General features: G+C 40.1%; 1 protein-coding gene across 1 annotated transcript; it reads left to right on the forward strand.

Moving 5' to 3' along the window:
* Window positions 1-4247: 4247 nt before the first annotated feature.
* Window positions 4248-17447, forward strand: RAB21 (RAB21, member RAS oncogene family). The gene is made up of 7 exons (XM_054803190.1): window positions 4248-4684; window positions 11789-11848; window positions 12030-12137; window positions 13603-13666; window positions 14484-14538; window positions 14972-15060; window positions 15961-17447. The coding sequence occupies exons 1-7, from the start codon at window positions 4538-4540 to the stop codon at window positions 16098-16100; spliced, it is 663 nt and encodes a 220-aa protein (XP_054659165.1). The 5' UTR covers window positions 4248-4537; the 3' UTR covers window positions 16101-17447.
* The last annotated feature ends 8678 nt before the right edge of the window (window positions 17448-26125 follow it).

The following is a 26125-nucleotide window of genomic DNA, read 5'->3' on the forward strand; positions in this document are numbered from 1 at the left end:
CCTGCAAGTGAAAACGGCAAGAGCACGGGGTGGATGAATGGTGGAGCAGCATGCTGCTTGCTGCTCTCAGCACGCGGCCAGGATGCTGCTTGTCAGTGAGGGGATCTGTCAGGATCGCATGGGGATGGCATTCGGCATTCCCACATGCGTCACCGTGTGTGTATGAAAAAGATAATGCAAAGTGGCAAAGGATTCAGGAATGGCTTATCGCGAGGGGGAATGACATTTACGGACAATTCCTCTTCAACACGGAGAACTGAATTTTTTTTTAAAAAATATCTTTTTCTTTACAAGAGAAAAATAACAGTTGTCCCTTGCTAGCATTGTTTCTAAGCTAGAAATCAGATTCTATGTTTTACTTGTTTCTACAAATTAGAAACAAATTTCATGCTGCACAAAGCCTCCAAGCACATTACTGAACCTGTCAAGTACAACCTCATGGGTGCACAGTGGCTCTCAGCAGTGAGTGGGTAAAACATCTTCAGAAAGGTCCCTCTGGGTCAAGATTATTTCTGAATTATTTGTTCTTCTCTGTTCAGGTTCATATGCTTTGCTCTTCATCTTTATTATTCATCTTCAGAACCTGAATAGTCGTCTGTCTTTTTGGAGCAGACCGCACCTTTTTACTACACTGACATTTCTTAATGTGTGCTTATTGAATTATCATGTTTTAAGCAACCCAAAGTATTGATCTCACCCTAGATAAATATACTTATTGTATTTTTGATGGATAGGTTGATCTTGCCTGTGACTGCAGTTTGGTAGAATAGTGTTACTGTCTCTCTGTCCAGACTGGATGTTTGTATCAGTCATGTTAGAAGCACAAATACACACATTTCATTCTGAGTATCTCTTTTTTCTGCCAGTACTGAGACTGTACTGCCAGTATTAACTTAATTTTAAGTGGGTTTTTGGTTATTGGTGGTAGTGGTGTGGGTTTTGGGGTTTTTTTGGTTTTTTTTTTTTTTCCCCTGTTCCGATTTCTTGCTTTTATGGACATCTATACAGTTTCACGAAGCCATTTGATCTTATGACACTGTACATTATTTGGCTGAGATATCATATTATCTTTCTTTTCCAAGTAAATCTGATAAAATCAGAGCATTTTACTGCAACTACGACAAATTATGCTCAGAAATACTCTCAAAGGGGAAAAAATACAAATATAAGACTGACATTATCTGCAAAACAACTTCCACCTTTATAATTTACAGGAAACTTTTAATTATCCCAGAAATCAGTTGTGTGTTGTCAATGGCATGGGAGGTGTTCATGCTGCTGCAGGTTTGACCAGCTAGAGTATCTCCTCTGTACATGCACTTTAGTTTACACTGGAATTAAGACATCTAATATTTTTATAAGGAGATCTAATAACGCAAGCTGAAAAAAGCCCATGATTCTCAGTCTCGGAGATGATACCACCTGTGAAGTAAAAGGCAGGAGTGAAGTCTTCCCAAGAATGATAAAAGGTAACAGAAATGGATACAATGGTACAGTTTGTTTCAGTATAATAACATACACGGTATTGTAGTTTCTTTGTGAAACAGAAAGTATGTCTCAAAAGGCATTTTTCATGCAGATGTAATCAGCAACATGGTTATAACAGAAGGTCGGTAAAAGTATTTTTAGGAAGCTGTGTAAAAAGGGGAAGCACACCAAATTAAATGAAAAAGAGGCATCCTCTTCTCAAATATGCTGAGATAAAATAAACACTTCCCAAATTAAATTAACACTATTAAAATAAAGTAACTTGATAACTGCCACAGACAGTTAAACCTGCAGATTTTAGTAAGTCATGCATATCAGGTAACAGTGAAATCTGAGACTTTAGGTAGCTCTGACAGAATTTTCTGTTCTCAGCCAGATTGGCCTTTTTAATTTCATTCAGTGCTGGTGGCTGAAGTTTTGGAAGGTACAGGACTTCTCATAGAAGAAAAGCAGTAATTGCAGGTTCCAGACAAGAGAGAGGAAAACAGATGTGATGGAATACTGTAGCTACTCGCAGTCGCCTACTGTCAGTGGGAAGATGCATCTTCTGACTCTGCACCACAGCAGAGGAATCTTGGAGAAATAGTGTGCCAGAACTGAGCTTCAGTTGGTGTCTTTTGCTTTGCTGTGCTGTCTGTTAGAAAAAAACAACGCTCACACTTACGCTGTCAGGCGCATTCAGCACATGGACTTCATAGTGGGTGTCTCTCCTATAGACCTTTTCAAAGCTTCAGTTCTCCTTCTCACTGGAAGATAGCCTGTATTTCCATAACAGTGTTCAATATAATAATATACTTAAGATTGATGAAAAATCACCCATGCAGAAAGTACCCTTTTAACCAATAAGATGTAACTGATATGTGGATCATTTCTATTCAAAGGACAACTGAAAAGTACAAATCAGGCGTATTCCTCAGTGTAATCCTGTGTATTTATAAAGAAAGTACATAGTAGCTACTTTTGTTGAAAACAGTAAAAAGCTACAAGAACAGGAAGGTTTTTGCTAACAGTTTTCAGGACAGCCTTCCACACAGCCCTGTGTCTGAGCAGATGCATTTGCCACCAGTTACCCAGGAAAGCCTTGACCTGCTGGGCCCTGCAAGCAGCTTGTGCTTGTGAGCATTGATTTCCATTGTCTCTGGCAACCTTAATCCAAACCTGACCTTCCCTCCTTCTTCTATTCAGCCTGAAAGAATAACTAACATGCCACTCAGTTTTACTGCCTGCACACAGAAGGCATGATTGACAGAAGCCAGCATGGTTTTCCAGCAAGATGGTGTTTTTACAGCAACTTGCTCAAACCACTTATATGCTAATAAAACTGGGGATTTATTTAAAGAAAAGATACTCCTGAAGATTGTGTCTGCATTGATTTTTTACCTTGTCCCATTTCCTTTATTTATATCTGGATAAAATAAAAACGTTTACTTTCTTTACATGTGGAGAAAATAAAACCAATCCATTTTGTACGGGAATGTACTGCTGTTCAGCAATGAGGCTTCTTGCTTCAGGAAATTTGATCTTTGCTCTCCTGGACGCATTCTCTGTTCTTTATTCTTTTGCACACAGTACAGCATTAATTCTATCAGACAAAGGAAATGGCACTATGATGCCTTTTCATAAGCATTATTTTTCTTACCACTAAATGATCACTAGAGAGAAGTTATGCTGCAGTAGTTTGGATTGGTTTGTCAGGATTGCTTTTAATTAAGGAATGATATGCAATTTTACAAGGCCATTATCTAGTTCCTGAGTGTATGGAACACTACCAGACCCCTACAATGAAGAAACTCAACAGAACATTTTTCTTGTGCCTTTTTCATCGCCTGCTCTCACATCTCTGTTTTAAAGCACTTTATTACAGACTGGGTTTTTTTGCAAACATTTAGATATTCGTACAACTCAGTTCACATGGATAGGGCCACCGAAGTTGGAACAAACCCCGTGCTGATGATGTTTATAACCTGCCAGAGGCTCTGGCCTCCTGCTCACAGGGAGACACTGGGCAGACACATTTGCTGCATTTGAAAGCCTTAATGTGACATTTAAAAGCAATTTCATAGGCGCGTATGCACCTTCCACGTGTTTCCATCCATCTCTACCGACGGTTTGTTTCTCGATGCGGTAAAGCTATCTGTTACGCTCGGGCCTGGAGCGTCACCCCCGCAGCGGTCTGCCTCATCGCTCCCCCTCACGGCGTGTTTTGGGGACAGACCGGTACTTCAGCAACTGCGCGGGGACAGACGTGAGGAGAAGCTCGCTCCCTCCCCCCACCCGCGGCGGACCTCTGTAACCCAGCTGCCTTCGCCCGAGCCGCCGCTCCGGCTGCCCTTTACAGGCAATGGAAAAATCCGGCTGCTGTGGGGAGGTGATTCACCCGCCCTCCCCCGGCCGCGCAGGACAGCCTGCCCCTCAGAGAGGAGGAGGAGGCCGCCGCCCGCAGGGCCGGGAGCGGGACGCCGGCACCCGCAGAGCTGCCCGGAGGTACACACACTTACTCACACCGCTGCTCCCGCGCCCGTGCGGGCACTCACGTAGGAGCGGAGCGGAGTACGCCCGGCCCGCCGTGCGCAACCCGCCACTCCGCCGGGCCCGGAAGAGCGGCCTGAGCACGAGGGGACGCCACCGCCCACCCCGCCCCACCCTCGCCCTGGCAGACTCCGCCCACCCCGCTCCCCGCCCTCCAACCCTCTTGGGGCGGGGCCTCTCGCCGCCGTCGCGCCCATTCCTCCCATTGGCGGCGGGGGGGTACGCGTGACTGAGCGGCGCGTGACGTAGGAGGAAGAAGACGCCATTAGGGGGAACGGGGCCGTCTGCTGCTGGGAGCGTTGTGGCTATCGGCGTCCCTCTTCTCCCCTTCATCCCTAGGGGCCTCGGCGGCACCTTCCTCTCTGCTCCCCCTCTTCTTCCCGCCCCGCGAGTCCCCCTTCCGCTCCCCCGCGGGTCCCCGTCCCGGTGGGCGGCGGCGAGGGTGGCGGCAGCGGCGCCCCGGGGCCGCGGTGCGTACCGTTGATGTGAGGTGGCGGCCCGGCTCGGCGGCGGGGCACGGATGGCGGCGGGGGCCGGCGCGGCGGCCGGGGGCCGCAGTTTCTCTTTCAAGGTGGTGCTGCTCGGGGAGGGCTGCGTGGGGAAAACCTCCCTGGTGCTGCGCTACTGCGAGAACAAGTTCAACGACAAACACATCACCACTCTGCAGGTGCGGGCCGGGCCGCGGGCGGGCTAGGGCGAGGGGTGTGTGTGCGTGGGGGGGTGTCCGCTGCTCTTCTCCCCTTCCTCTGCGCGCCTTCTAGGATTCCTGGCCGGTGCCAGTCCGGCCCCGGTGACCCTGCGGCGCTTACCGGCCTGCCTCTTCCGCCCTGGGGCTGGTTGAGGGTTGCTCCCTAAACCTGCGGTGGGGTTTTGGTACTTGCCGTCTTTATCGCTTAACGGTGGCCGGAGTGACCACTACTGTGCTTTAAATGGTGGCTGTCCCCTGCCGAGTTTGCTGGAAGCTAATTTTCTGGTTCTCTTTATGCCTCGGATATAAGCTTTCAGTGCTTAAAGGCCTCGTTTCTCTTCTGAATACTAGTTGTTCGGTTTTTCTGCCAGTTATGTATATGCATGTCTTCATCTGAATCTTGGGAAGTATGATTTGAAAGTAATGTTGTTATTGTAATTGTTGGTAGTGGGCTGATGACTGTTTCATATGTGCTGCATTTCTGTTAATTATAGTCATTCTTCATGTTCTCAAATCCTAACACTTGAACTACCTAAATGCAAGTGTTTAAAGAGAACAGCTTTCACAAAATGGTTTATGAGATTAAGGCTTATGATTTAATAACAGAAAAGATTCTTAAGGTTTAGTTGCTTGTCACGTTATCTCCCTAAATTTTGGCCTGATTCTCACTAGTACTGTCTGCTCATTTATAAAGAACTAAAAAGTGATGTTCCAATTATGAATATGTGACAGATGTCTGCTTGAAAAAAATGTTTATTCATTACCTAGTAGTGCTGAATGGCATGTACGCCATGGTACAAAATAAAACGCTTATATTGTACATGGTCTCAGAAAATGTTTTAAACTTTGTGGGTTGTAAAGTCTTTTGGGATGTCTCTGCTTGCTTAACCTTTTTATTTGCAGTTACACTAGGTGCAGAGTGTCTGTCTTAGCAGTTGTGAACATGTATATGAAAGTGTGTTTAACACTGTGATGTATAATGCTCTTGATACACTTTTTAATTTTTGTAAATAAAGAAACAAACCCTGCCACCACGTCGGCCACTAGTGGGCTTTGAACTACTTTTGAAGTTCTGTGAAGTACAGGATAAATAGTAGGTGATACCAAAAAAGAGCCTCGGTAATTGTGCACTATTCCTGCACACTCAGGGGAAAACTCCTGTGGGCTCCGTATCTGGGAAGTATTTAATAGTGAAACTTTCCTTTAAAAATCAAAGAAACATTAGAGGTGCACTAGAAACAATACAGTGACTTTCATAAACAGATACTGTTGCTCTATTTTTGCAATAAAGAGCTAGAAAGAACATGTTTTAAACTTTGTTACCTTATGTTGATACTCTGCTGTTGGATTCACCTATTTGTAGGTTTGCTAGGTATGGTGTGGTATTTATGGCAAGCTGATTGTAGCTCTGATTGCCACGCTACAGAAATGACTAGTATCTTGTAGGTGTCAGAGCTGTGGTTGTAATTTTCAGCTGAAGGGTAGCATTGAGCAAACAATCATACAGTCATTTAAAGTGCATAAAAAATGATCATGTATAGCTGAATTCTGATATCCCATGTAGAAAGAATAGTTTGTCGTGTGGTGCAGCTTCATGGTTTTTGTTAATAATGTTCTTTAAATATGTAGTGGAATTAGATTCTAAAATTAGAAGCAAAAAGTCAGTTTGGAATACTGACTTAGGTCACAGGTGTCATAAAATGCACCTTTAAATGGCTCCAAAATGTTGACAGTAAAATGTCTCCAGATACTATATGGCTTGAGAGCTTTCAGTTTTGACTGTCTGGAGGGGGTGTGTGCTTGCAGAGGAGTGGAAGCACACGCTTGCACTTTTTCTCCACTGTGACTAGGTTTCTGGTTGCTACCTGTATCTCTTAACTGACTGCACTGTGTATCTCAACTCATTTTTTTTTCTGTTCTGAGCTTCCTTAGCCTCATGTACATCTTATTGATTGTAAAAGACAATGTCAGTTGCTGTTGGATCTTACTGTACAACATGTGCACTTGTGAAATATTATCTTTGTTGTTTTCCTACATCTTACAGTTCTAGAAGAAAGTTTAAGTTCTACTAGCAAATTAAAACATCCCTTAATCATATATCCTAGTTTCTCATGTTATTTTTTTTAAGCAATGAAGTGACATTTTTGCAAAACATCCTGGGTTTAAGATTAAAGGCTTAATCTGATAAATTGGCTTTGTTTCATGGCATCAGTTCAAAGTATTGCAGCAAATTACTTTTGTTCCAATAAAGCCAAAATTAGATAAATACCTAGCTCCTGATTCAGCAAAGGAGCCACAGTGATGAATCATATGAAAAGATTACTAGATACTGAGAGGAAAGGATCTCCATCCACAGTAATTTCTGACTTGGAAAAAAAAGAAAGTACTGCGTAATGCTTTATTCCAATATGATTGCAACAAAAAGGGTGGTGAGACTGTGTAGCCTTCTGGAAACTTTATTTAGTGATGTTGGCTGGTGCTTCCTGCAGTGTGAGCCCAATGATGGGGGAGAGCACAGGAAGTCTTTAAATTGATCAATGTGAATCTTTAATGTATATCTATGTTTTCCTATCTGAATTCTAACACTTAAGTATTATTCCATTGTGAAGTTAACCTGTGTATACCCAAATAGGAGAGTTTCTTTTGTGCTAGTAACAGAAGGTTTCTAGTGAAAGGGAGCTATTTCTTTTCGCCCTACTTCCCTAAATGCTAGCGAGGGGGAAATGGTGAACTGGAACCTCCTTACATTGAAGGCAGGAGGCTGCTGGGATGTGTTGCTGTAGTTATGCTAGTGTGAAGTCGAGTACTTAAGATACTGATGACCTGCAAATTGAAGCTAAGGTATCTACTGACTCACATAAGAAAACACTTATCTAGAATAATGTGAAAAAGCTGATGCAGGAAAGGTAGAGGTTTTTTGCAAGCAATAAATAAATCCATAGCCTGTTGTCAGGTCTGGTGGGACAGTTAGAATTAGTTCCCATGATTGAAATATTGAGGTCAGTGCTTGTCTTGATAAAATAATTCTAAGCTATGAATTGATATCAAGTGAACTGTGCTGGAATTGCTCCAATAATAAACCTACTGTTGAACTATTTTTTTTAAATTGGGTAGATTCTTTCTGTTAATTACTCAAGATAAATAGAACTTTTGTGTGCTAATCTCAAATGTGTGGAGGGCTACAAAATATGCAACCTAAGACAGCCACTGCTGTGGTGCTATTCATACTACATAGATCCTGATTGCTTTGGTGGACCTGTATAACCTGGAAGAGCTGTCTTGGCTGTCTAAGATAGCTGGGGGGAAAAAACCCAAAAGACAGTGCAAGGAGGTTCAGTGCTATATGCAGTGTTCATATGCCTGGCTTACCTCTGAAGATAAAGCAGTCAAGGGGCAGATGACATACACATGCTTTTATTCACTGACTTTCAAGAGGATCTTTTCCAGCTGGGTCTTCCTTGTGTTCTGCTCAGACTCCTTTATCAGCTCTAACAGGGCCTGACAGACATGTGAAACTGAGCTCTTAGAACGATTAAAAGAAGGAAAAGATTTTCTACAGCCACATAAAGAAAATGGAATTTTAGTTGTTACAATTGCACTATCCTTTTCTTTTAAGTGTATAAGTATTCTTCAGATCAGTCAGGCACTAGAGTCAAATACCAAAATTAGTAGCTTACTTCAAAGACCTGTTTTTGAGATTACTTATCTTTGAATTAACTGTGACTGTACATTTGTGGCTTTTTGAAAGACCTAGCAAAATGAATTGCCATAGTATTGAAAATATGGAAAGGAGTTACTGGTTGTAAGTTGAGTCACAACTCAGACTTAAATCTGCAGTACTCAATTTGGTAAATTCTTGGGAGATTAGAAAAAATACTGAATCTTCTCCTATGTGTAATTTTCTAATGCTGTCTAGAGTAGTGATTCAAAAGGCTTTAACACTCTTGGCAGCTGACTTTTTTTCTGAAACTAGACTCCTAAACTATCTCAAAACAGCAGTTAAGACTCTTCCTTCCATGTTATGTTCCCCCCAAATTTCTAAAAACAGCATAGTCCTGCTGTTCACCTGGTTATTTTTTTGACCTAACCTCAGAACAGGTCACAAGTAGTAACCTTGCTCTTCCATGAGACACATGGAATGTGAAAGGGAGGGGATGTGTTAAAAGGTAGGTATTAGCTGGTTTACCTTTAGTATGTTTGCCACTGTGGCTGTAAAATGTACTTTACTTATGGTAAATATGCCAAACTTACCCATACTTATGAACTGAAGAATGGGGCCTGCTAACAGTATTCTTCAAGTATATGAACACAATGAAAAAGAATGAAGTAATTAATCTGTAATATAGGATTGACTGTTTCTCGCAGCATGTTCAAAGCCTTCTGCTCATTACTAACCATGACTACTTCAAATACCAGGTTCTAATCTTGTTAGTGAGCAAGTTTTTTTAAACAGGCTTGCTTGTAATCGAGATATCTAATACAGGATGTTGTCTCTTGTTTTTTAGCTAGGGGCCTGTGACTTCAGGTAGACTAAAACTTAATTAGTACAAATTCATCAAGTTTTAATGCAGAGAGCAAGTAGAATTACTACAGTCTCCTGTGACTTCTTTTTTTTTTCAGGAGACACTAAAAAGCCTTACTTGAATGTATGGGGCTTCTAATACTTGGGTACAGAGGAAAGGAAATACTCTACTCTTAGTGCTAAAAGACAGTATTGCTCTCAAAAGCTGTAGTGATCTGAAAGACTGGTGATACTTAAGCAAAACTTATCTATGGGTATAAGCTGACTTTAATATTTGCTCTGTCAGATAGTAAAGATAGCTGTGCTGTTAATTGGGCCAATGACTAAAGCCATGATGATATAACTTTACAGATCCTGAGTTCTGGTTTTTAAAATATAAATCCTGTTTCTGTGAAGGATTTTTCTGCCTTTTGGTCCAGAAATGTGATTCTTAAACACTTATGTGAAATTTGCATCAACTGAGCAGATTTGATTTTCAGTGTTGTGACAAATGGGAACAGTCCTCAGAAGAGCTTTTCCTAACAGAGTATCAAGTACTGTAGTACAGTAGGTCAAAATGATTCAAAATATTGCCAGGTAAGCTTGATTCATTGTGCCTAACCATACCTTCTCTTAATATGGCCCATGTGTTGGTGAAGTAAAACTTCTGAAGTTACATCTAAGCTTTTGACTTTTAAACTCTGGCGTAGTAGAAGAAATTATGATACAGACTAGGTACTGATCAGATAATCCTTGGGGACAGCTAGCTGAAAGCCATAAACTGCTCTCTGCAGAGATTTTGACTAAAGAATTAGTTTTCCTGATGTTTAAGATTAGTTACTCTGCTGTTAAACTGGTTGTTACTGGTTGGCTAGAGTGTTAAATACTCTTAACATGCTGTCTGGAACTCTTTCTGAAGTTGACTTATGTCACTGTAGACTGAAGGGGGTAGCTTTAATGCTTTAGTTATATTCAATACAGTGGTCATAATGATTAGTTCTTTGCTATCTCCTCTTAGAAAGTTTGAGTGTTTTTCTTTCCTATGGTCTGTCTTCTCTGTTTTGTTTATCAGACTTTTTGGAACGTTTTTGGGGAAAGTACAATTTACTTCAAAAGAAGAAAAGTTTCTTGAATCATCTCACCTTAGGTCATACAAATGCCAGAGTTGATATTAGGGAAGTAGCTGAGGAGCAGGAGCTGCACTAGCAGCTGAGTGTTGGATTACTTTAATTGTAATACAGGTAGCACTCCAGAGAGGCACTTTCACAGCAGTTTAGGCTGGTGTAAATTGAGTTACCATGGTCTTCTGCGTGTGTACTGATTGCTTACGTAGTTAAGCAGCAAGCTGGTTCAAGCAGCTGGTCTGGCCTATGATGCTTTCCACATACACATGACACTTAGTCAACTCAATGTCTGGTCAATGCTCATACAGACAGCTCATGTTAAGCTACTACAATCCAGCCTAAAATGATCTGGAATGAATGTATCTCATACCACTGAATACTTGTTTGTATCCAGACCAGATGCAAGTTGAGGCGAAGCTGAAAGGAAAACTGAGTATAATTTAAAGAAAAAGACAAAAGCTAATCCTCGGCAATGGAATTGTCTTATGCTTACCTGTTACTGCTAGCCTTCAGAGCAGGGGGAGCAGGTTCCTAATGTATCGATTCCTTTGGACCCTGTTCTAGCCTATTAAACTTGTATTAAAATTTATACCCCTTTTTAGCCACTGAATTATACACTTGGGAATAGAGGTGGTGTTTGAAAATGTGGACCATGCAGGCTTGAAGAACAGACGTACTCTTGAGTTACTGAAATTAGACTAACCTTGCAATATGCTCTGGTCCTGTAAAATGTTTTTCAGAAGTTAACATAGCGGAATTCTTAGAGCAGCTTGTATACTTATTTTGAGGCTTTTCTTATCCTGCCACTTGCTTTCCTTCTGTGTGTTAGCTGAGAAGTGTATCACTGAGCTTTCAGGAACAGTGTTGGGGCGGCGGGGGGGATGGCACCAAACCGCTGGGGCCTAAAAAAAGCCCCCAAAACCAGATGGGGAGTATTGGGGCCTCACTTCTGCAAAAAAGGGGAAAAGATACAGACAAAAAAACCTTGCAAAATACTAGTGTTCTGAGATTTTTAGCAATAAACTCAAACTATTTTATTTTGTTCTAGTAGCTCACTAATAGTGTACTACTTTGCCTAATTCCTGCAAATTGAAAATCCTGTTAGGCTGGTTCCTACCCAAACTTCATGTACTTTTCTGAAATGCTTCGGGTTCAGCTTAGACTTAGTCTTGTGAATTCAGGCTTTTTCCACAGAACTCTTATCCTTCCTAAATAATTCAAAACAGCAGCAAAGATGCAGTAAATGATTGGCTCAAGGCAAATTTATTTAGAATATACTCCTGGCAAAGTAGTGAAATGACTAACTGGCTTAGTATTGACTCAGCCTTCTGGCTTAAAGAGTATTTTGATCCAGAAATCTGTCTTTTATTGATTCAGATGTGTTTATTAGTAAATTAATCTGAAGTCAAATGAGACATTTGTGTGTAAAACTTAACTCTAATCTGTTTTGCTTTCCAGGCATCTTTTCTTACAAAGAAGCTAAATATTGGTGGGAAAAGAGTAAACCTTGCAATATGGGTATGTTTACTTTCCTATTTTCCCTCCCCTAGCTAAATAGAATATTTTACTGAAAAATTACTTAGATTTACTAGAACTCAAATGTTGGGGACTTCTTAATAAAGTAAAACTTTGAAGTATTTGGAGTTTTGAACTATTGTTTGCTTTGTCTTAAATGCTAACAAATGTATTTTAAATGCAGGATACAGCTGGTCAAGAAAGATTTCATGCATTGGGGCCGATCTACTACAGGGATTCTAATGGCGCTATTCTAGTATATGATATAACAGATGAAGACTCTTTTCAAAAGGTACTGGACAGATTTTTACCTCTGTGACATGTAAACTGATTGAAAGATAATCTGTGATATGAGTGTATAATTGGTAATCTTCTGTTTTCAGCAATAGCAATATATATTATATCTGCAAATTTAGACCACGTAATGGGAGTATACCCCTTATTAGGATTCTTTTGAAGGCTGACTTTTTCAATCTACTAAAGTTCTAGCAGAGTTATTCAAAGAACACCAGAGAATTAGATGTGTGAGTTACCCGTGACAGGCTATAAACATAAACCAGTACTGTTGTGATAGCATGCAATGCTGATCTCTACTGTATAAACCAAATGACTAAAAGATATTAAGTGACATGACCTTTTACAGTTCTGGGAACTCTGAAATTGCAGTACATGGTAGTGGAAACAATACTTTCTCAGTGATAATCAATATTTGGACTTCAAATCCTCATCAAAGCCTGAAATTTGATGGCTAATTGTTGATCAGTCTGGTCAGGTGACTTTTTTCCAACTCTTTGTCACATCACTCTCTAGGATGTTCCAGCTGAAAACTGGTGAAATTCTTTCCTAAGTGAGTTTCTGTCCAATTAGCTTGTGACAAAACCAGCAGGACTTCTGTGTAGAGGCGTAAGAAGTTGTGGATGTATGGACAAGGCTTGGGTTAGCAGTGATAGTAGTATAAGGTATAATTCCATGAAAGCTTAATTAATTTAAATAGCCTGATGTAGGGCAGGTAAAGCACTTACGCTAGCAGTTAAACTCTTGCCCCCCATCTGTGGAATTATGATGACTAGTGAGTACTACAACTTGTGCCTTTTCATGCTGAGCCCTACTTAGTAAAATTCTGTGATATCAAAACACTTACATTCTCAGAAAAAAGAGGGAAGGCTAATTTGCAGAAATACTCTGTATCATGCATCCGAACTACTTTTGGTTTCTTGAAGTGATTGCCTCTTTTTATGACTTAAATTCCCTTAAAATAGCAGTCCCTAAGTCAATGCAGTGATGATACAACAGATTGATAACAGATACCTTACCATCAGCTGACTTGACACTCATGTCCCACCTGTTCTCTCAGGAAACAAATATCTGTTATAATCTAATGTGAACAACTCAGTTCAGGTAACTCTAAGTACCATTTGTGATCTGTTGGTAAGTGCCTGTTGATACAAGATCTCATGCCTGACCTAAAGTGGCCAATGCAGTGAACTTGGTTTTTGGAGTTGGGCTCACACAAGTGTGGTGAGTTATATTTATGGAGTAATTGAACCATTTTATCTTGGTAATTTGCTCTTAATTTTGACTCCAAACTAAAACCTGCTGAATGAGAGCCATGCATAGCTATCTAAAGAATATGTTGCTCTAAACATGTTTGTTTCAAGTTTAGTGTAAACGGTTAACAAAGGAAATGGGTCAGTTCTGCGATGCCTAAGCTAGTAGTATATCAAGTGAAAATAAACCTCCCTCTGTTCTTTTTGCAGGTAAAAAACTGGGTTAAGGAACTAAGAAAAATGTTGGGAAATGAAATCTGTTTATGTATAGTAGGTAAGTGTTTTTTAATATGTGATTCTAATGACTGAATCAGAAATGTTTCTTTTGATTAATAGCATCTGCCAAACACTGCTTTGACAGCTTGTACATGTGAAGGGGTAAAACTTATGTTAATTTGACATTTAAAATTTGGTTGGAGCTAGAAGTTTCAGTAGATCACACTGAGGGGAAAATAAGAGTTTCAAAAAACAAGCTGTTTAATGATACACCATGTCAGAAGTGCATGGTACAGACACCTGCAGACTAGTTTAATGAAGAGAAACATAAACCTCAAATGTGTTATCCTTCTTGCAAGTAGCCCAATGTCATGTTTTTATTGTTCTCAGTCACATAGACTATATGCTTGTCTGATTTCATAATCAAGTGCTTGCGGGGGTGGAATGAGTCTTAAAGCTTGGATATTCCAATGCAAACAGAATGCAGCAGAAGTACTGGGTTTAGATTTAAAATCAGATCTAGTGATTAAAACACTTTCAGAGGGATAGATGTATGGGTATTCTACAAAAACTACCTCTGCAGCACAGATAAGCTGCCTTATAAATTACAAAAGAAAAGCAGAAGACTGAATTGGTGGCTTATATGGAGGTATTTAGCTAGCCCGATCTCTCTAAAGAAGTAGAACTTTATCTTCATTGCCTGTAAATGCTTGAGTGAAAGGGGATTCTTAAATCATCTTGTTGTGCTCCAAATTGAAGCCTGTGTAAGAGTTTGTCTTTACTGGGACAGCTTGTAAGAAAATGATGGGATACAATGACTGCTTTTGGGTAATTTTGGAGTACAAATACTTGAAAGATTAACTTGTTTCCAACAGGTAACAAAATAGACTTGGAAAAAGAGAGACATGTTTCAGTGCAAGAAGCAGAAACGTAAGTCATCATGTATTAATAGAAACAGTCATTGCAGAATTATGCTGGAATAATAAACTTGTGATGCTGTTAACTGGCAAGCACAAACCAGCAGAGGCTAGCTGGCTGCCGTCTTTGGTGTTCTGTTAGTATCTGAATCCTGGAATGTCCTTACTGACCAAAGTGTAACTTGGGAGTCCTACGTGTTGATTAAAGTCAACATTTATGGTTTAAATGCATTTTTAGACAGGAAATTTTCTTTATTTCATCTAGTGTTTTTCATGAATCATGGCAGTTTTAACCACATAATTCCCTTTTTACATTAAATCAGCATGCGTAGATTAACTATGAACTCAGAGTAAAACCTCTTGTGATTATTTTTGGCTTCATGAAAAGTGGCTTAGAAAGATTGAGTCCTTTGGTACAAAGAAGTTCTGTATTTGCATTCCTCTAGGTATGCTGAATCTGTTGGAGCAAAACATTATCATACTTCAGCTAAACAGAACAAAGGAATTGAAGAACTGTTTCTTGACCTTTGTAAAAGTAGGTATTATCTAGTTGGTAAAGAGCTTATTCACAAAATGCTTAGGGCTTCAGAATGCTTAAAAACATATAGAAAAGCCTTCATGTAAACTATTACTAAGAACTGACTTCATCTGAGTCTACTTCAAGCCACCTGTGTGCTGTAACAACTATGGAAGCTTGGTGTATGGATGCTTGGGATATTGCAAATTCATGCTGTATTTCAAAAATGTCTTTTTGTCGCTGCTTTGGAGCACTGACTGCTGTTTCACTCAGCATGAGTAAATAGTAACTTCAAATCAAACTTCATGTGACTGGTCTCACTATTGCCTGCTTCAAACCCTGTGTTGCAAGCTCTTTCAAAAATTCTCAAGTGTTGTCAATTACAAATCATAAATTTGAAGTTGTAATGATGCAAACTTTATCATTTGCTTAGACTGTTGTGTAAAGATCATGGAATATAGGATAAAAAGCTGTAACACAGGGAAATTGTCCTATTCATTGGGTTCTTAGATACGAGAATTTAAGCGAAACTTCACCTGCATGTCTGAAAAGTAGGTTGGGGTTTTTTTGGGGGTGGGGTGGTATGTGTGGTGTGTTGGGTTTCTTGTTTGTTTTCTTTTTCAGAAGAATGTTCTTGATATGGGTGCGTAAATCTAGCTTTTGAAGTCACTAACTCCAGAACATCTGAGCATCTAAGGTCTCAGTGGGAGCTGCTGGATGTTTGGTGCTCTAGGAAGAAGATTAAGTAGTTCTTGCACCCATTCCGTGTGATACTTGAGTGACTGCTTCTGCATAATGAATAGGGGAACCAGTCTTGCTGAACTTCATCCCTGTGCATGTAACTCTTATAGATTAAGATCTCAAAGTCTTGTGTAAAAATGCAGTGGAATGTCATCTAATACGTTTCTTCCTTTGCAGGAATGATAGAAACTGCTCAAGTGGATGAAAGAGCAAGAGGCAATGGTTCCAGTCAGTCAGGAATAGCAAGGCGAGGTGTACAGATCATTGATGATGAGCCACAAGTACAGAGCAGTGGAGGGTGCTGTTCTTCTGGATAATTATAAAACTGTGCATCACTGCCCTCTCAATATGAAGACTGCCATATTCAAAGTCACGCGTTCTTTACCAATGGAGTAATAGAATTAACAGTATTTAAAAATAATCACATGTAACACTGCAGAGACCTTAAGTGCTAAACTAGTGGCATCTGTGACCAGAGAATTGGCATTTTCTACAGTGGTTAACAAAGCAATTACCAATGGCCTTTTTACATATTTTTCTTTAATGAGGAATAATATGCATGTAGAAAAGACCTACTTAAAGGCTTCATTTATATTCTTTTAAATCAGATCATTATTTAATAACTTATATATGTTGTTGTTGGAATGGTATATGTTTTTGCAGCTCTTTGTATTTTGTGGTAGATTGAATTGTATCACTTCTAAAATGCAGATTGATTTTTTTTTTTAATTAGCAGATATCTAAAGTAATATTTTTGCAGGGCCTTCACAAGCCTATAACTGTCAACTACTTTGATATATTCTGTTCATCCTGTATGCCAAGCTGGTAAAATACATTGTAAATTACATATTAAATATTTTATCTGCTTTTACAATTGCAGGTGCAGAAATATGTACATCAGTCTTGTCAGTGATTGTGAAGTGAATAAGTCAGTGAAAGATGCAAGCTTTTCATGTGTATTGTTGAATTGCTCATTCTACTTCCCCTACCTGAAAACAGCTTTTTTTTGGTACATTCATAGCTACAGCACTTTTTTTAAGCCTTTTCTGGCAAGCAGCAGTATTTAGAGTACCCCCTTAGTGGGAAGGGAATGCTTCCTTAGACTGCTGTTTAGCATTGAGGCGTTTGACTCCCAGCTAAAACAGTTAGCGCATGCATATATCTTGCCTCTGCAGTTATTTTGGCCTCTCAGAATATCCCCAGAAAGTCAAACAACTTTAGCCCTTGTCTATCTGGTAGCCAGTAAACCAGATGTATGGGAAACTCTTAAGCTGCATTAATATACTTGTGTCCCAAAACAGCATTATAAACTACTAATGAGCATAACTTTCCCCTGCATTGCAGGGCTTGAATGGACAAACGAATTGGCATTAGCTAGAACTGCTTTTGGAGTGATTAAGTAGAAGATATGAAACTTGCCAGATGTAATTGTAACTTTGGGCATACTAGACAGAATTGAACTTGCTTCTGACTTGCTCTTTCTCTGGTAAAGCGTTTTGAAGCCCACAGGTTTTGGGAGGAGGGTTTTCAGAAACAAAGTGTATAAACTACTATCATAAGAACACAAATGGTGGTAGCTGAAACTTCAAAATGTTTTGTGCTCTGACTTTTTTACTTAAGTTGTCATGCTTGGAAAAACAGTAAAGGTGATGTCTATGACAAAATAGAATATTCCTTGGCCTTCCTTTTTCTGAAGGGTAGAACTAGTATTGCATATGAATGCATTGAATGATGTGGGTATGTTCTGATGCACAAAAGGAGTAGTAGTAACTAATCAGTCTGACTGTAAGAGCAGTGTTCTGTCTTCAGTCTGACTTATTTTCTCTGAAATAATAGATGGTGCTGATACAGACTGGTCCTGGTGCATTCCCCCTGCCCCTTTCTCCCTGAACTGTGGTGCAGATACTTTCTCTTAAGTGGCCATTGCTGTGTTGTTCTGACATGGTTGTATGCATGATGGACAAAGGTGATCTGTTCATGCTAGTGAAGATAAAGTTTCTTGACTGCACAGAGCTTTGGTGTGAATCTAAAATTCATGATTGTATGTGTGTATATGTAGCAACACCATTAGGTTAGATGAAAGTCTGTCTTGTGATACAACATTGATATGAGGAGTGAAACTGGCAAGACTTTGAACAAAGTTGGAATCTCCTCATAAGAGGAGTTCCAGACTTCTTGACTCAAATTTCAATTTTGCAGAGATGGAAGAAAACAACCCAATCTCGACTAGACTTGATAAGCAGATGAGTCATGAGGGCTTGCCTACACCAGAGCATATGTGCTCTCCAGAGCAGAGCTTTTTCCACTTTGTTGAAGTGGACAGATGCAGTTTTGGTCTGGAAATTAATACTAGGTGTTTACCCAAGAGAATGTCATGTTTGACTACTTTGAAATAGAAGCAGTGTGTAGAATACATCTTTCTCCCTGCAGCTAAAGAGCTCTTCTTTAGTGTATTCTGTCTGACTTCTGTCAATTACAAAGCTAACAAGGCCATGTTGATATTAACTCTTAAGTTTCTTACAAAACTAAAACTATTACTACTGAAAACTTGGGGATAAGCAAGCTTACAATTTGGTATGATTAAAAAAGGTTCTGGTTGCTATTAGCAAAATATTTTTTAAAATAAATTCTCAGAAGTTTTCTTAATGAAGCTACAGCATGAAAAATACTCTCTGCAAACCTTCCTGTGTAAGCTGCAGTTTGGTTGGACTTTATGGGACTTAAAACCTGTGCTTAGAAGGGTATCATTACATTACCTTACAAAAGAAATATAGCTTCATCAAGTCAGGGAAGCTGGTTTCTAAGACACCAATAAAAACATTATGGACTGTTTAGACTGACTAACGTAAGACTTCAGTTATTCATTATTAGCAGACAAAATAGAACAGTTCCAGGAAAAAGCATATTTATTGAAGCTATGTAGAGTGTTCTTTGCATTAAACATATAGGAAAGCACAAATAGCTTGAGTTTTCTATATTTGAGCAGGATCTTACTCAAGTAACCTGGTATTACTACTGTGTGGCTTAGATTCCAGCAAATGCAAGACTCTTAAAAACCATCTAGATTACTAGTTTGTATGTCTTAAGGAAAACCATCTTCTTGTTGCTAACTTCTGTGGCTGAAAACAAGTAAGCTATTTTTCATGCCTCTGAGAAGAGTGCAAGAGAACAACTATGTCTGTCTCTAGAAAGTACCTCTATTGTGGGTTAGAGAATATCAGCCAGAGACATGCTACAGCATGGAAGTCAACATTAAGCACACTTCCTCAGAGTAAATCTTCACAAAGTTAGACCTTTATTGTAGTATATGAGTATAGGTACCTAAAACAACTTTAAGTACTTACTTGGTCTTGATGCTGCTGCTATGAGTACTTGAGCTACCTATGAAACTATCACTTGCTGGAATAAAATCTAACAAATCAAAGTCCCAAAACTTTAATGCAGCAGTATGTATCTATTAGGAGTTATTTATGGTCACTGTCTCATTGCACTTAGACTATAGTTCAAAAGTTATAAAAAACCAGATAGACTGATTCAGACAAGGAAACTCTAATAACTTCAGATGCATAGTACCTGGAGATGAGTGTAACTAGCTGTGAAGGTTGAGGATGATGACTTCACCTGGTTTGCAATGAACTTGCATATGGTTCCAAGGTGGGTACATCCAATGTCCAGATGAACTGTATTGGCTGGTATCTTGAGGCAGTTAAGTAATTGTGTTGCTTTGATTACACATTTTTCTTCAATGGTCACACATTGTGGACAGACATTCTTGCTTACTACCACATTAAAAAGTATCTGTTAGCCCTTTTTATCTTGCCATTTTTATTGTTCTAGGTGCTTAACTTGTATCTGTCTACAGCTCTTGAAGAAACCTAGTTATTCAACTTCTACTTTAGATTTCAAGCCAGATGAAAAAAGCTTTGCAAAAAGGTCTGAGGTCATGGAAGGTGGCTGGAGCTCAAATGGAGTTCTCTGAAAATGTTGGATGTGGTTAGAAAAAACAGTTTAAAGAAGGTATGAGGAATGGGAGTCCTGCTTGAGGACAAATGGAGGTCAGGAATCTCAACAAGCTGAAAGCAGTTAAGTGGTGTGAATGAGAGATGCAGCCAGCCACTCCTCTGTTATTTTTCTGCTTTTTGTGGAAGGAAAATTAGTAGAAAGAAAAAGGCAAGTAGGTAAACCGAAGGTGCTGGTAGTGGGCTGCTGAGCTAACAATTTCTTGGTGGAGTTGCTAGCATGTCTTCTCAGCAATGCCTAATTCAAGACTCTTCTAAGACTACTTCCTAGGTTGTTTTTCCTTCTGTGAGGTACCATTTTTGCTTCACTAAAGAATACAACTAACTTGAACAGACTTTCAGACATGATACTAAGCTACTTGACTAGAAAATACTGATTTAAGAGCTGTTTACAGTTAACTGACTTTGTTAATCTTCATTTGCATCAAAACTCAGGATTTTTTTCCTGGAAAGTCAGGAAATACATCTTAATGAGTATAAGTCTTACTACAGTTATGTCAGGGAGTTGCAGATGAAGACCGAGATCCTTGGCACTAGTTGCTGCACAAGCTGAACAGACAACTCCAAAACTAGGTCTCTGTAGCTTGTGTGGTTCTTTAGGGAATTCTGCTCAACACCAGGATTTTTCCTGTTATTTAGGACCAACCTATGTATCTTGGTGATGTAGCTGTCAGTTGAATTTAAGCTTTTTCTATCAAATAACAATAAATACTCTTCCATTTTTGGAGCTGTCACCGGTCACTGTATTGAGCAGAATGAGATGGAGAAATGACGTAGTTGTGGAAAACCTGGAATGTTTCTTGTCTTGAGTTGGCTTGAAAAGTGAGAATCTATGAAATTGTCACAATAACAAAGGTGGTATTCTGTCCAAGATAACTGAAAATATTTTGGCTTAGAAAACGTTTTACTGTAATCTGATTAAAATGATAAATTGCTCTACTTTCAAAATGAAAACTTATTTCAAGCTGATCTCTTGATTCTTAACTTTTTCCAAGACTTAAGTTTACTGAACTTGGCCAAAACCTTGATTGGCATGTTCTACAGCCCTAAAATAATGACTGTAGGGAGGAGCTGCATACTCATTCATATTCCACTGGACAGTTTGGAGCTTTGATTGTATTTATCTTTCAACATCCTGGTATTGAATAGACTGCAAAAATAATTGTTTCCATCTATTTCCACTGCTTTATGCACGCAGGCAGCATGACCTAATGCAGCTGCAGAGTGAATGTGAAGAGAGAGCTTCTGTCCTCTTCCTGCTGGTTGGCTGCACTGATCCTCATTGTTAGTGAATTACTACTACAGGAAACTGTGCTGGAGATCCCCCTGTACAAGAAAGGAAAGATACATGTTCTCTGCTTGCTTCTGTAGTTCTTCCAGACAGTGATAGGTACTGCAGCAGTAATACCCAGTTCCTCCCAGTTTGAGAACATTGTTTTTTCTCAAGAGGAGCTTTTCTTATTTCTTGACAAGTCTTTTTTTTTTAGTGTATCTAGTCTCACTGGTCTCTTGCAAGGGGTTTTAATACTTCATTGTAGGTCACCCAGAAGCAGTGCAATTTGAAAGTACGACAACAAAGAATGAGTAGTAGTACTGCAACAATCTTCCATGGCAATTGGTCATATCCTTCCTCCAAACCAGTGAAGAGAGACTATTGGAAGCTTAATGGTGAGTCCTTGCTACCTCTGGTTCCTGATTCTTGGATATTGAAGTCTTGGAAGTGACTTGAAAGAAATCCAAGTCAAGAGGATTGGTGAGAGCAAAGACTTTTTCATCTGGTGCCAAGTACCTGATATCCTCAGCTGAGATCCAAACTCATGTAGGAGATCTCTTTTGAGCTGTTGAAACTGTTAAATTGCAGACCCTTCTTCCAAGTTAACTATCACTGCATTCTGAAAGGTCAACAAATTTGGGACTTGCAGTGGAAGAGAACAAGTAGTTTCTCTTTTTCAGAACAGGAAACTTGAAACTGCCTAGTCAGGCTTTTAGTTGAAACAGAAGAGGAAAGCACTTGATGCCTAAAGATTTAAGTGCTGTCAGTGCTATCTGATCATACAGGCATTATAATGATTGTCTTACTGGATTTTTCTCATCGATAAGCTCATTGAGTTTATCAGGCTCAATCAAATAGAATACTTTGAACACAGAGAAAATGTTAGCAGGGAAAAAGCCAACACTGAAAAGGACACAGCATTTTTAATATCAGGTAACTTGATGATGTCAAATGTTGTAGGAATATTCTATTTGGCATTTGTGGATAAAATTTTGGAAAAAAAAATTAAAAAATAGCATCTAGCATCTAAGCTTCACAAACCTTAACTTTCCCAGTGCATTGCTGCAGCTGGAGTTCTTAAATACATCTTGAGTAATTTATGTATCAGTGCATGTACATGAAGATAGTTCTGGGATAAATTAATTCCAAGTGATCAATCAACAAAGGAAACAAGAACTTCAGCATGACTGCTATTCTATCAATGACTACTATTAAAAGTGAAAATATGTGTAAGTGGGAATGGATCAATGGGGGGAGGGGGGAATGTGTACTGAAAATCAACACAAAACAGAGTGGGCATTCTTGCTACTGTCATATCTGAGAATTGTTCTATCTTACATTTTAGTAAGTCACAGAATTTGAAACTTGATGAACAGTCTGTAATCAAGTGACCCTGAAAATTAATGGAGGTTGGGGGCAGTGGCCTGGCTTACAAAGATTTGGTAAAAACTGAGACCACAGGTTTTTGTAACGAATACAGTAACAAATTTCTGAACCCATTTGAGTATGATGTGATGAAAGATGGCTTTACGATGCCAAACAAGGCTCAGTGAGGTTGCTCTACGTTATGCTAGCATATACACCAGAGACCGTAGTGAGCGGGGACCCATCAAAATGCAGCTTTGATTCTCAAAACTGGTCTTTGGCAGCCCAGAACAGTTCATGAGGAAGCAGCAGTTGCTGTTGAACCACATTTGCCGGTTCAATGATAGCCCCAGGCACACTGCCTGTATGCCAAGGGAGCAGCAAAAACGAGTCAGATGTGGAACCAAGGCTGAAGACTGGGAATTTTCCCAGATGTGTTTGCATCCTACTGATGTCCTACCTCCACAATGAATGTTTGTGCACACTTCCCCTGTGAAAATTGCTGTTCAGCTGATGCCGTGGATTGGAACTGGATGGGTATTGTGAGTGGGAGGAAAAAAAGAAAGTGATAGGAAAAGCAGGACAAGATAAAGGGGAGTTAGCACAGTTACTGCTTTGGCTGTTCTTGGCCCTTTCACCTGCCCTTTTTAAAAGTTGGTAGCTATATCTTACTATCTTTATGTCAGAAAGTGGGTTTTTTTGAGATTTTTTTTTTTGGTCAAGAAACTACATGTACTCTAAAAAGCTCTTAAGATTTTAGTTTCTTCACAGATTTAGTATTTCCAAAGTCTGTCAGCACCTCACCAAAGAGACTATATTAAATGGTGAAGAGCAAGTGTGCTGCCTGTAGCTACACCCTGCGATTGGAGTCCTATGGTGCATGTTTGAAAGACCATGAAGCAGCAGAGTATCCAATGCACCTCTGATTGCCAGTCTACACTCTCATTGTTTTGTGACACAGAGCAATTGCAAAACAATCCTTGACCATAAGATGTGCCTATACTGGTTAGAGAAGTTGGTTTGAGGCTTAAAATGATGCTAAATTGTATTTTGATTGGAGACTTCAAGGGATCTTGACCATTCTTTCAGTATGTGAATACTGCAGTGCTTGGCACCATGCGACACTGACTCTTTTACAGGGATTTCAGTCTGGGAAATGGAGTGATCTCTGAAGTGGATTGTGATGGCAAGTTAAGGGAAGGAAGTATTGTGTTAGTAGCACAGACCCATCCTTAGCATTTCTTTTTGAACAGCTGGAATGAAATAAAGCATTGACCACCCCCACCCTAAAATAATTGTTCCTTTAGCTTCCTGCTCTTTCCAGGAAATGTTGCCTGTTGGTAGTGTTGTTATGTATACGTGCAAGCATATGGGGTAACTACTATTTGTCTTTGCTTTCTGCATTCCTAACTCTAGCAATACTAGTCTATGCCAATTGGCAAACAACAGATCAGTTTCTGTTTAGTCATCACTCTCGGATAGCTTCCAACTAGTCTTCGTGGAGGCTGATGCAATCATGAATTTCTCCTTGCATGACAAATGCGGAGCATTTCATGTTGGGATCTACTCTGCTTCTCTTATATAAAAAAAAAAAAGTTTCTTGTCCCACTGAGAGAACAAAGCTATTGTAAACTTGTGAGCAGTTGTGCCAATCATAATGTTTTCTTATGACAAATCTTGTATATTTTGAGTTGTTTCATATTCTGGTATTCTATTAATACTTGACATGCATAGATAAAAAAATAGCAGGTTCACAATCAAGAACTCACAGCTGTGGTTATGGATATACAAAATGTGACATAGTGCAAATACTTGAAGACAGCTCATTATCCGGTGTACTGCCTTCAGGTCTTGTTACATCTCCATGCTCTAAATACAAATAAATGTTGGTGGGGAAAGGTATTTCCTTCCTTTTAATTTCAGTCTGTGTGTACTTAATTTTTGACCCTATCCTTGCCTAACCTTGTGGCAGAAGGCAGCCATGCATGGAACATTACTAAACCTGCGTGCTCTGCTTGTGTAGGTTAGGGTTTTGTCTTCTTAGAGGAACAGGTTGGGAAGACTATCATATCTTCATTTCTCAGTTTCTGCATTGAGGTACGGACAATTGGTGACTAGAGAAGATCCTAACTGGTCGGACAGGCTACACTTTTACTGGCAAATAAATTAGGCCAGGGTGCTTAAGGAGCTCTGGCCTCAAGAGCAAATGGCAGAGTACAGCTTTCATCCAGGTGGCAAAGTCCTCTTCTGCCCTTTAAATCACATTTACATGCTACCTGCTTGAAGTGGCTGTGTTTAGGTATTAGTCTATGAGGAACCTAAATGTTATGGACCATAGTTATATGAAAGAGCATACTACAGCAAGGCTGACTGTAGGTCAAGTACCCCAGGCTTACTTGGTTGACTTGAATGGATGTAGCCAGAGCCTGATCTCTATCCTGCTCTCCTAATTGTGGAGTAGGACAGGAGGATTCTTTTTTTACCTTTTCCTCTTATATGTGGAAAAGAAAAGCATGTGACAGCTAAATCTTGGCATATCTCCTTTCTTGTCTATAATATAATTCATGCTGAGGACTGGTCCCTCTTAGAATATGAGGAACTCAAGAGAAGCCTGGTGTGCAGCTTCCTCCTGGGTGTCCTGCTCCACCCAGCGTCCAGGATAGCACTCCATTTACTACCTGTTTGTGATCTGTGACAAACTGGAGTAGCCTGGAAAAATTGTGAGTTGCATCTGTCAAAGCAAGGCTGGGAATATATCCATTTCCTGCAAGCAGAAGGTCAAAAGGAAAGATATTTTTGGCACTGTTTATCTTTCTCTGTGGTGGGGTTTTTGTTTGTACAAATTAAGCCTGTGATAGGACTTGACAGAATCTGTGCTTGTCTTGTGTGGGCCAGGTTTTCATGTGGCTGAGCATGTGGGCAGCTGATGCTCTTGAATACAGGAATGGATCTTGGAACTCAGCTGAAATAGCTGTGTGAACAACAACAATAGCAGCTGCTGCAGCTCTTGGCATAACAATACTAGCTATGCTCTGCAGCTGTGACAGCAACAGAAACCACAGGAAAGCCAGTACCATGTGCTGGCTGCCCACTCAGTGCTGGCTGGGGTGCTGTGACTACCTTTACGTGACAGAAGATTCCTTATTAGAGCAGATGGCTGCTTAACATCCAATGGAGTGGGCTGCTGAGCTGAAGATACCCTCCTTGTTAGATTCCCATCTGTGTAGTGTGCAAAGGGTTGGACATTAGTGCAGAGCTACAGAATACCCCACTGTGTTCTAAATGGGCTGATGGAGAAGGGAAAGGAACTCGCTAGCACAGTATCAGCCTATGGAACTTGGCGTTGTGTATCCTTTAGGTTTGTAAGCTGAAATAATGTAGCACGCTATTAAGGGCTGGGGAGCAACTGGCTGGACAGCAGTTCTGCGGAGAAGGATCTGAGCGTTGCAGTGCACCAGCTGGCTATGAGCCAGCAAAGAAGGCCAATGGCATCCTGGGCTGCATCAGGAAGAGCATTGCCAGCAGGTTGAGGGAGGTGATCCTTCCCCTCAGCCCTGGCAAAAGACTTCTGGAGTGCTGGGCTCCCCAGTTCAACAGACAGAGACATCCTGGCGCAAGGCCTGTGAAGGGCTATCAAAGGTGATGAGGAGACTGGATTGTTTGCCATATGAAGAGAGGCTGACAG

Source organism: Grus americana, chromosome 1 (genome assembly GCF_028858705.1).
Source record: "Grus americana isolate bGruAme1 chromosome 1, bGruAme1.mat, whole genome shotgun sequence".
Classification (NCBI taxonomy): Eukaryota; Metazoa; Chordata; class Aves; order Gruiformes; family Gruidae; genus Grus; species Grus americana.